The sequence below is a fragment of the Semicossyphus pulcher genome, unplaced genomic scaffold (assembly GCF_022749685.1).
Source record: "Semicossyphus pulcher isolate SPU_LCO1_2020_fin unplaced genomic scaffold, fSemPul1.0.p SCAF_5, whole genome shotgun sequence".
Classification (NCBI taxonomy): domain Eukaryota; kingdom Metazoa; phylum Chordata; class Actinopteri; order Labriformes; family Labridae; genus Semicossyphus; species Semicossyphus pulcher.
Window position 1 is genome coordinate 1,866,705 of NW_027211726.1, and position 12,521 is coordinate 1,879,225.

The 12,521-nt window shown below is 37.7% G+C and overlaps 1 protein-coding gene across 1 annotated transcript; it reads left to right on the top strand.

The window, feature by feature from the left end:
* Positions 1-795: 795 nt before the first annotated feature.
* LOC138608879 (H-2 class I histocompatibility antigen, L-D alpha chain-like) lies at positions 796-8,948 on the top strand. Its single transcript, XM_069681463.1, has 9 exons — positions 796-960; positions 3,237-3,509; positions 3,894-4,184; positions 4,591-4,875; positions 6,186-6,317; positions 7,358-7,375; positions 8,019-8,051; positions 8,323-8,358; positions 8,863-8,948. The coding sequence occupies exons 1-9, from the start codon at positions 906-908 to the stop codon at positions 8,931-8,933; spliced, it is 1,194 nt and encodes a 397-aa protein (XP_069537564.1). The 5' UTR covers positions 796-905; the 3' UTR covers positions 8,934-8,948.
* The last annotated feature ends 3,573 nt before the right edge of the window (positions 8,949-12,521 follow it).

The window sequence follows — 12,521 nt, forward strand, 5'->3', positions numbered from 1 at the left end:
GGATGAATTTAGAGCCAACTGTAAGCGGTAAGTTTACTGTCGTCGGTAACATTTGTTAAGTAGATGAGGCTGATCATGTTCCGTCAGCCAGGCCTACACACTTATTGCAGGACGATGGATGAGACACTGAACTGTACACATCAACAACAAACCACAAACAGATCATATAACCAGGAAGCTGCTGATGTGGTGCGTTCACAGGCATCTGTAAACTAAGGACGTGGTAATTTGTTAAGTACAACGGAGGGCTGGGAACTCTTACAATCCATCGATTGATTTAATGAATGAGCCAAATTCATCCAGATAAAAAATATTACAAAAGCATCAGCACTTTTTTTTTTTTTTTCAAAATAAATTATTATTTACTTTTCCCCCTTTTAAGTCATATTTTAGCATCTCCAAATGTCCCCTCCATACTTTTGATGTTATAAATGTACATAGTTGTTTTTTAAAACATCAACTATAAAGTAGGTCAACTATGAATTAGGCAATTTGTGTTTGACAAATTTGACAATACAGAAATAGTGTATTTATATAATAAAGTGTTATTGAGCAAAATGTGCATAAACTGTTATGTAAGCAGCTTAAAATAACAAAAATCTATATATTTTTGACTCAATAAATGCTGACAATATGTAAATGTTTTGTAAATTTGTAGAACTTGTTTTTAGTGTTTAATTCCGTGCGTCAGTCACGTAAATGAAAAGATGACAAGGAGAAAAGTACTGAAAAGTTGTATATCTGTAATTTACGAGCTTCATTGAATGCACCGCATGCCAAGGCGAGACAGTCGACAGAAGCAGGAAACAGCATTCTTGTGCGGGCTGAGACGAGGACGGTCGCGGTCCAGAAGTTTGACAAAATACGAGTTTTGGAGGCGAGGAGCCATCTGGTTTGAGGTGAAAATGTATTTCCTCGCAGTATTTGTCTTTCTTGCGACAGCACTGACAGTGAACAGCGGTAAGTTCGAGTTTTCTGACACGTTTATGTGACTGTGATCAAAAGTGAAAGTAAAACGTTGTGACGTCTTTAAAATTTGGATCTTTGTTTTTAATTATGGTATGAATTTGATTAAATGGAGGTAGAGTGTTTTTAATATTGGAAATGTTACACTTTTTTAATGGTCTCAGCAGCTTCAAACAAAGAGGAACACATTTATTAACTTTAATACAGGTCGTTCGTAGTTTAGGCCTGTTTATGACATGGCGTCAGTTATGCGTGTAGGCCTACGGTAGGAAGCTATTCACCCCCTGCTGGACATGTTTTCTGTGTCCAAAACATTATAAACTGAAATAATTATATGCCAAAACTGAAAATTTTGAAAATGTATTATTTACTAATTCTATATCACTACCCGTGAGTAATTTTAAAATGTTTTGAAAATGACAAATGTTTCATTAAAAAATGTTAAAATAGTTTGTTCGGTCGAAATGGCAATCTAAAAACTAAAAGATGTTAAATATACATTACGTTAACAATACGGTGAATTTTTTTTTGAGAACTTTATTTGTATTACAATATCTACCATGAACATTTTTACAGTATATAAGAGACAACAAAGATCACCTCCTGTAAAGATTAAGCAATTATTTATTAGGCATATTTAGTAAAAAAATAATAATTAAAAAACAAAAACAAATAACAAAATAAAAGAACCAGTTAGGTCGTAAAATAGTTCTCTTCAGTTTAGTTAGCATTAGAGTGATAATCATGATTTATATCATAAATGTATTTACTGTTTGATTAAACCGTGTGCTGTTTTAGCTGTTAACAACACAAATACACATTGTTTGATTTTGTGAAAGTATCTTTGTCAAATGTAAAGAACAATGAATTATCTATCTATCTTATTATAGTAAAGAAAAATATATTTTTAGTCGTGTAAAACATTTATACATATACTTTTTAAAACCCAACATAAGGCACCAACAGGAAGTCATTTGTAAAAAATAAACTTGTTCTCGCAATGATTACTGCTAAAATGATCAGGTTGATCTCTCATTGTCTGTGATTTTAACGTTTTATGGCATTACAGCCTCCTTCCCAGAGATATAAATGGTTGGCAGACTGTTATGAGTGTTTATTGCTTATTGATCTTTGGCTCCATGTATGAGCATGATCCCTCTGACTGTCTCACGGATCTGGACAGACGACATTGTTAAGATATCTCTGATGTGATGAGCTGAGTCAGAAACGGCTCATAAACAAAGCGGGTGAAATTTCAGATCTATTTCCTCAATCTGTCTTTGGTTCTCTTTTCAAGCAGGACTTGATGCTGATAAACAGAAGGCTGCAACTAACACATTTTTAAGATGTCGATTCATCCGCTGATTGTTTTTACAATTAATCCAGTTATCCTTCAGTTATAGTCATTGTTGCAGCTTCACTTGCAAACTTCCGTACCTGGCTTGTTGGCTTGTTCAGTGTCATACATTGTTTGATCGTTGGTCAGGATGGCTGTTCCCTGAGAGAAGACGGCAGACTTTGCTTATTTAGTCTAATAAATAAACGACTCTGCTCAGCCACCATAGATAGAAACTGTGTCCCGATCCAGGGGCCGCAGCCTTCAAAGGAGGTGGTCCGCGGAGGATTCTCCATTCATAGCCTATGTAGACCATTAAAGCCGAACTGAAATGAGACGGTCTGGTCCTGTAGCCTAGCAACAGGTAGCTAGCAGGCTAGCATAACTAACATCGAGTAAGTTCACCTCTTATTTGTTTCAATGGCTGTTTCGTTTTCTTAAACATTTGTAACGCTAGCTATTTGATTGAGTTGAAACCAAAAACGTTTACATTTTAAAGTGTATTCCTCGGCCGCGTAAAAGTCCGCCATTACGTTTAAATTGGTGCGAAATGCATCTCAGGATACGTTGGGCCGCGAAGGCTGCAGCTACTGGATTGGGACACAGCTAGAATTTCAATTTATGGGAAGCATGGTGGTAAACTAGCTCGTTCACCAGCTAATCAATAAGCCACAGGCCCATATTGATTACCTTTGACCTCTCGGTGTTGGCCAACCCCGTCACTCCTCTCCAGCTCCACCCTCTCTTTCAAATATGGTCACGTCTGGATGCAGGCGTCGGCCAAAAAGCAAACTCGCGGCTTCATTTGTACAGCCGAGAAACCAATGTGTGACGCCACAGTGGCTACGTTTTATTTATACAGTCTATGTATATAATATGAATATTAAGCATTGTATAATAAGTATATGTTCGTCTTTCTACCTGTGTGTCTCAGAGAGACATTCCCTCACTTACATCTACACGGCCCTCTCCAAACCTGTTGGTCTCCCCGGCATCCATGACTTCACGGCCATGGGCCTCCTGGACAACAAGATGATCGACTACTTTGACAGTGAGAACAAGAAGAAGGTTCCCAAACAAGACTGGATGGAGCAACGACTGCCGGCAGATTACTGGACCAAAGGCACACAGTCCCGCCAGAGCAAGCAGCAGTGGTTCAAAGTCAACATCGACATCCTGATGAAACGCATGAGGCAGAACGACACGGGTAAGAGCCGTGAAACGTCAGGACCATTTTTGGATGGATCGATTATTTTCAAAAAGTTGTGTTCTTGTGACGAATGCTGTGAAGTTTCTCTTAAAGCTTCCGGAAACACAATCTGTAATAGTAATAAAACTGTGTCATTTAGGCTCTCATAGAAAGCATCTGTGAAGTATTAGAAATTTAATCCACATTTGAAAAATTGTCATAAACTTTCCTGATACTTGGTTTGAATTATCGAGGTTGTGCTTGGATATTCATCAATTCTGCAAACCAATTTCCGTACAGGGTTTTGTAATAGTAATGAAAAAGTAATTTTTACTTTTTCAAGCCAAATTTCTGTGTTGGCTGTCGTTCACTTCACTAACCTGCCCTCACCTCCGGTTTCAGACGTCCATGTGCTGCAGTGGCAGCACGGCTGTGTGGGCGACACGCAGCCCGACGGCTCCATAAAATTTGTTAGCGGCAGGGACATGTACAGCTACGACGGACAAAACTTCCTGTACTTCGAGGACGCCAACGAAGTCTGGATCGCAGCAAGTGCGGCAGCAGAACAGACCAAGAGGAAGTGGGATAATGTCCAGGTCCTGAAAGAATACACCAAAGGCTACCTGGAGAAGGAGTGTATCGATTGGCTGAGCAAGTTCATGAACTATGGGCAAAAGGAGCTAAAAAAAGCCTGTACGTATGACAGGAAAACTTAGTTTTAATGTACATTTTTAGTCTTTAATGAACTGAATAACTGTGAGGTCATGCTAACAACAACAACTGGCACAGATGAAGCTTTGTTGAATCTGCAAACTTGTTGATTTCTGTTGACGTTTCAGCCATAACAATGAAGTTGTATTTGTTTTATGCCTCGCAAAATGTGTGATGAACACTTTTATCCTCAGAAACAGGAAGAAATGAACAACAACACTTTTTCATTTAGAAAAACACAACTGCATCTTTAATTTGATTTCAGTTTGTGGTATTTGTAGCTCTTTTTGAGTTTAAGTGAAGACATTTAAATAACCGCAAACAAAACAACAACAAGCACTAAAACGGAGAATCAAATATGAACTCACTTTACTGTTTCTCTTTGCAGCGCCTCCTACTGTTCACGTGTTTGGAAAAAACGCCAAAAATAAGGAACACGTGATTCTGAATTGCCATGCCACAGGATTCTACCCAAAAGACATCGTCCTGGAGATCAAGATGAACGGTCGTGTTCTGACCAAAGCGGACGGAGTGCAGTCCACGGGCGCCCTGCCAAATGGTGACGACACCTTTCAGAGGAGAGACAGCATTGAGATTTTTAGGCATGACTCCAAGAAATACACCTGTGAAGTGTCTCACTTTGCGTCCAACTTTACTGTTTCGAAGGAATGGGGTAAGACGCTTTTTTAAATTGTTTATAACATGAATCTCAAATAATTGAAAAGACCTTTCTTTTTAAGAAATCCCCAAGACAAGCTGACCGTGAGGGAGAACTCAGGCTTATCTTTGTCCTTCGTTTCTGTCTGTTATGGTTACACATTTCAAATCAGGGAACACAGAAACAAGTTTACAAGATTCACTGGGGCAATTATTGCTCATTGTAAGACAAGTATACGATTATAAACAGGGCAGCTGTTACAAGGTCTTGGAACCAATGACTGTATATAAAGATGGCCGACACGTCTTCACCTCCTCTTGTTGTACAAAAATGAAGCTAAACCCTGCTGTCCCTTGCTGTTCCAGATCAGAACTTTCTCTCCAACTATGACTAACTTTTATCAGGGCTCCACATAAGCACTGGCCCGGTGGCCCGACGGTATGTTTGTAACCCCCGGGCCAGTAGATTAACTATTTAACTGGCCCGGTGTGCCAGTAGGATCCACAAGCCCACAATGTAGACAATACAGTAGCCCTCCCGAGATCCACAGTTCTGATGAACGGGACGAATTACTTTCTACGCAGAACTCCGCGGTAATCTCCGTCCGATGTCAGCATCACTGCAGGCACTTTGGCTGCTGCTGTCAACAACACGTTACACACTACTCGCTGCACTCGCAACAGGTCAGCTGTCATTCTAGAACATGCTAATTGACGTTAGCAAGCTAACGCGGACTCGTATAAACAGACACGTTTTAGTTTTCATACACACGCGAGGGAGATTTACTTCCCCCAGCGCTGATGAGCCACTTTACACCCATAGCAGTGTTCCCCACACATAGAACAGGAAAAGTCCATCTGATATCACGTAGTGCAGCTTTTAATGAGAGCACAGAGTAAACTGACCGCTGTGCATGCAGAGTCTGTGTGTCAGTCACCTGCCTGTAAACTGTAAACATGCACGCGACGCTCCGGCCATCACAGATGCGCCTGCGGGATGATCGAGGCAGACGGGCAGTTACGTGAGGCGGCAATAAGTGTGTGTATTCCCGTTATCAGCGGCACCTCGTCCCGGTGCACGTTAGCGCTGTGGCTACATAAACAGACCGTTCACAGAGCGGACGTGCCGCGGACTGTTTACCTTTAACGGCTACAGGAAGTAGGAGACGGTAAGATTTCGTTTCAAAAAGTTACTCTCACGGGCTGACCCCTGCTTTAAGTTACATTAAATTAGCAGCATTTGTAACACTTCTCCAAACAAAAACAAGAACAAATGTTCAGTTACTTTTGAACATGAAAGTAATGTGAGTTTTTTTTGTGTTTCAGATAACATCTGTCCTCCTCCTGAAGACTCTGGAAGTTCAGTTCCGATCGTTGCTGGGGTGGTGGTGGTGATTCTGCTCCTTGCTGGGCTCGGTGTGCTGCTGGTGTTTGTCCTTCGTAAGAAAGGCGTTATTGGTAGGTGACATTTATATGAACATTATCTCCTCCTCTAAACAAGATACCAGATTTCATTATTTAATGTGATATTTTGTTGAAAAAAATAAACATTTTTATCCACAAAAAAAGGCCGTCCTCCGTTAGAAGGCTGGACAAGAAAATGCACTTGTAAATCCTTTAAAATAAAATAGTTTTTAAGGTTTATACATGCATGTATTTACATATTAGGTAATGAAATAATTCTATGTTGAAAATGTTTTTATACAGTTTGAACATGGTGCATTTTCAGCAGTTATAGACGACTTGATGTCACACTCTTTTCATCTGTAGGGAACGATGTGGTGCGTCAGTATGAAACCGTTGTCGGTTATCAGGTGCAAAGGTGTGTTATTATTTTATGGTGGACTTCAGGAGCTGTTCAGAGGTCACACTGAATAGCAGTCCTGTTGATCATTAAGGGGCAGTTCAGTTCTTTATCCTTACATAAGTGAACTAAAGCCCCGCAGGCTGTGAGCTGCAGTTCTCTGTGTTTTCCTTTGCTTGGTACAAAAAGCTATACTCTGATATAACACTGGTTTTTATTGTAGACTTGATGACAGTGCATTCCCAACTGTTTTAAACCTAAACACCACAACTTTTGTATTTTTAAAAAGACATTTTGTAATCAGTCAAAGATCAAGAGACGGTGAAAGCAGATAAAATACTCTCTTTCCTGTCTGCTTGTTTCTTTGCACCCCCTAGTGGTGTTTTGTAGACATGGCATGCTAAACCTCAGTGTGCTTCCATGTGAATATTCTTGATTTAGCATGGCGCTAACAGTTTTTTTTTTATGTGACTATAAATACCAATTGGGAATGCTAATTCAGATTTTTTTTCTAACATTGGTGAGCAGGTCTGAAAGAAATGTGACATAGTTTTATTTACTCTTAAATACGCTGGGTTTTCATCAGAAAGACTCACAATACTGTGTGCTATATATGTAAACAACAAAGAATTAGACCATGCCAATGACTCAATCCATGATCAATAACTGTGGTAATGTTGTCTTTTATTTACAGGAGGTGGATCCTCAAAAGGTAACTACTTAATTTCTCTAAAATTATATCTGGTTTTATTTTGTGTACTTTTAGTTATGAACTGCATATTTGATTAAACCTATTGTTTAGTTAAACATCTGCAAATATTAGCATTCAACCAAGTCCTAGCGAACATTACTGCTCGAAGTCTGTGCCTTTTAGTATCGTTTCATAAAACACTTTCAAATCATAAGGTTAGCATTCCACCACCTCCTACAAAACATTTGTTTGCTGATGTGACAGGATAGGATGAGATCGGCATACATTCCTTGCCAAGTGTAAATTTAGCCAGGAAGTGGTTGTATGCTAATATTTATGTGACATCTTTTATTTTGAAAGTGTAGTGTCAAGGATCCTCACTCTGAATGCAAACACAGAGAAATGTATTCGCTTATTCTCTTTAAAATTTGACATTTTAGTTTGACATCATTTTGGAAATCAATTTGAAATTAAGGTGTTTAGGGAAAAAGCTGTTCAAACAGTTTTTTTACTGTACAAAAAAACTCCAAAAGCCACATATTATTATCAAATTAAAGTTGTGTCAATTTCTTTCCTTTCCAAATGTAGTCGTGTTAGAGTGGCTGGTTAAACTAACTCGAGTCATTAAGGTGAAAAACCTGAGCTGATTTTCTTTTCTTCACAGGGTCTGTCATCAGTGATGAATCTGATTCCTCCAGTAAGTATCTAACTGCGCAGGTTTACACGTCCTGTGACATTTAGATTTAAACATCAGAATCAGTTGATAATAAATATTTAAGTTATCTTTTGAGTTTATTTAGTACTTATGATAATAAAAAATGAGCAAATCCAACCTCATCCTGTAAGTTAGTCCTGCTCAGGCCTGAACCTTTTTACGACCTTCAAAATAAAAAACGTTTTATACATTTCTAAATGGACTAAAGTCACGAGTTTCTGTGTTTTTAATGTGTGTGTTTTACCTTTAACAGGTAAACCACTCACGGGTAACCCTACTTCACAACCAGGTCAGTATTAATTTATTTGATTTTTAATAAAATCATATATTTTGATATTCACATTTTGGTTATTTCAAGTTATTTCAGCTGATAGCTTAAGCTAATCGTCGACTCAATTACATTTTGTTTTAAATATTTTTGTGAAACACCGCCCAGGTGGAGTTTTTTGAGGGAAACACTGAGATGTAACACGGACGGCAAAATATTTTAGTTTGTTTTGTGAGTTATCTTTTAATTGTCAAAATTCCTTGTTTGGAGGGGCTCCTTTTGGAATGGTTGCCTTAGACGATGTATGATTGAGCTAATAAATACTATTTTTCCTATTGTTTTTTGAACAGCTAATTTAGCTTCTTAAGATGATACAAAGTGAGAATAGTCTTACTGGAAGAGAGAGCGGTCGACATGCAACAAAGATCCTCTGACAGGAATCAAACCAGGCTAAATTGTCCTATTGTGATGCTCTACAGTTGTAACCCTAACCCTAAAAGCAAAACCTCTCATTCATCTCTGCAGCTACAAATGGCACGGGCAGCAACAGCCCCAACCCAGAGCTCCAAACTCTGAAGGCGGATGAAGAGGTCTGAAGACTGCAGATAAAATGATTCCATCAGAGACGTGAAGAGTCACTGTTCTATTGGAGAAGAACTGATAAAACAAATCTTTATTCAACCATTGGAAAGAAATTTAAACAGGAATTTGAAAACCAACAACAAAGCAGAACATGTAAGGGGTCAATGTGGTCTTCTGTTGAGGCTCGTTGTAGGTAGGAATAGTTCTGCTTATTTTGTTAATCTCAGGCGAGGTGGCGATTCAGTAAAAAGAGATTAGAAAAGAAAAAGAAATTGAACAAATAAGAATTCAGATGGTCTGAACAGATCAAATCTTGAGAATGGATTCTGTAATCATATTAGATCAGCTAATCCAGTTTGTTTTTGTTTGGATAAAACATCCAGTGTGTGTTTAAAACTTTTGAGGAGATTTGGGAAAACTTTGATTCAAACATCAGGATTATCCTGACCCCCACAGGGAGGATTCAGGCTGGATTACAGGAACCAAATGTCATAAAACTTTTTTATGACATTTGTTTCCTGAACAAAGTATGTAACGTAGTCTCATTTAGAGCTTTTGTAATCCAAATTTGGTCATCTTGAAAGGTCTGTATCAGGGCGTTCCTATCCACTTTTACTTTGGAAAACCAGGATAACAGGAAGATGGATTAGCTGATCCTGGATAGCAAAAAATGGGACTTACAAATCCAGATAAGACATTTTCAACAACTGGCCCCTTATATATGCAAGAGGAGGAGATTTATGTTTTGTTTTTTGTTAAGCAAAGGAGCTTATTTTCACTTTCTGGAATTGGTAAAGACCAGTTTACCTGTGAGAAATGATGCAAAGTCAGAGGTGAAAGGCTCGTAGAACAGGTGCTGGACAGGTGTTTGCTCATTACACTGTCAGATCAGTAAAAGAGGTGGGTGGGACATTGGGAGGGATCAAATTGTTGGCGTTCTCTGAGAATATTGGAATGGAAGTATTTCACAAAAAGCCTCCTAATATATTGAATGAAAAATACTCAGAATAATGAAGTGAATTGAAACTTCCTTTGTTAACACTTACAAAATCCCTGATGATGATCAGTAATCCACGATGATGGAGGATAAAAAAACACAACTAATCCAGGTAATTTCTCAAATGTTTTGAAGGGAACGACAAGAGAAACTCTTACATAGGCGATGATTCTTTTCAGAAGGGAGTTAAAGCACGAGTTTAGGGGGTCTAGTTTCCTCAGGCAGGCTGTTCCAGAGTGCAGGCGCCCTAATAGAGAAAGCGCAGTCATCTTCAGTCATGCTTGATGATCTTAGGCTGCATGCTGGTCCATAAGAGTTAAAAAGTCAGCAATATACCTCTGGGCTTGACCTTTTCGTACCTAAAAAATAATAATCAAAAATCAAAATGTAAATCTTACTGCCGCTGTGCTGAGACAGGTCGTGACAACATGGCATAGTTAGTGTCACTTAAAATTCTCAGAGATATGTGATTGATCTTTCACTAAGGCAGGTGTAACCAAAGTCTTAATGAGGTGAAATAAAAGCACAAATTGAAAGTCGCTAAATAAAGCATGAGATAAAGAGGAATTTATTGAACCAGACCACAGAGCAGCTTAACTCTCTGTACCTGCTCCTCCAGGGTCAGGTGACTATCCCATTAACTAATGTGTAACTTTGTCGACAGCATAGCACTCAAACAATATTCTGCTTCTTCATTTTAAGACTACGAATAGAAATATGGGCACAGGAAGAAATGGCTGTAAGAAATACAATGCTTAAGCACTTGTGAAGGGTGAAATTGATTCATTTGCATTATTATAACCATAAAATAAAAAGCTTTCTTTTAGCAATGAGCACTTAGAAGTGAATGTGATTCTTAGTAAATAGGCTTAAGGTTGTAAATACACTGGAATCATGTAAACAGTGAAGTAAAACACATCAGGAAGCAGTGACATTTAGTGTTGTAACTTCTACTGATTTATTGATATATTTTATTGAAAATTGTACATTTATAAACGTGGAATTTCATCACTTTCTAGCTAAAATTAGATTAGGATTAAGTGTAGATTGTTTCGTTGTTGAGTCCAGGAAAAATTTCCCCAAGGGGACAGTAAAAGTTTATCTGATCTATCTTAAAAGATTAAATTAAAAATGTCTGGTGAAAACAGAAATTTCACGTCAATCTGAATAATTAGAAATTGACTGATAACCAGTGGTTATAGTGTGTCTGTAAATGGTAGGCTTTATAAATACAATCATGATTCATGAAATATTTTCTGTATTATCTCTGCTGAGCTAGATATGTTTTTGTTTTTACTCTTGTGCTTCTTGAGCTCAAACAGTTAAAGACAAAGTATTGTACTCCAGCTTTTTGTTTTTTGCTGTGATGACAAAAATATACTTTTCTGTGATTAAAAATGTGATGATGAATATAGCTGTCTGTACACCTGAATATTTCTACAATACAAATATCAATTTGTCTTTCTACAAAATTTCCTCATTACGCTCGTCTGTAATTAAAGTATTTAATTGGTCAGCGGTAACATGGATGGTAGGATGTCAGATATTTGCAGTTTGCACTTTGACTCCCGTGTGCCAAATATTAAGAAATTACATGAATTTTTATATTTTTGCGTTGTGTGTTTTTAAAGAGCAATAAACATTTGTTAATCTTTTGTCTCAGTATGCCTTTAATTTTTGTGTGTATGTGATCTTATTTAAATGACATGCCCTTTGAAAATACATAAACTATATGTATTATACTGCCTTTACTATATCACCTACTGTGCCTTTAAATAATCTATAAACAATTAAAGATTAAACAAATGAGGCAACAGTAAACAGAAGCGCCTGCACCCTGATTTAATGGAATACCCTCCACAGGAAAAAGTAGTAGTTTGAAAAAAATGCTAGCATCACAATATTTAAGTCACAAGGGCTACAGAAGGGTACATTTTTAAAACTATTTAAAGTCAGACTAAACCTGAAAAAAAAATCAGTTCATTAAATGTAAATGGTGACTTTCTTTGTTTTTGTTCCTTTTATTAACCTTAGTAAAAGGCTAACATTAGCTTAGCTGGTGCTTGTAGCACTAGCTTCTGTGTGCTACTTTACTAAGTTAGAGGAACGCTGCCGTGTTGAACTGCAGTGCAATGTGAAATGTTTTAATTATTTAAACTACCCTCACCTCACTGATACCAATTTGTAATAATGGATTATAACTAAATAATCAATAATAATGGAGGCTGGTAAAAAGCCCCAGTTTGTGCTTCTCATGTATTATGTAGCATACATTTGGTAAACCTAGCTAACACAGTTCCCAAACTTTCCAGGCTGTGCACCGCTATGTTCAAGACTACATTGCCTATATAACACTGTAGATGCTCGTTGTGACAAAGTTGCCCTGCCTATAATAAATTGTATTCGTCTTTGACCGTACATAAATATGGTTAGCCCATCTCCACCTCCTCTTTTTGTATTGGTATTGTTTATTGAATGAATTTACTGCATTTATTTGATCTGGATTTACTTCAATTTTTACGTATATGTCTTTTTTTTTTTTTTCAGTTCTTTACTTGTTTATTGAACATTTAAAGTCAGGACGATCAGTACATTATAGACATAC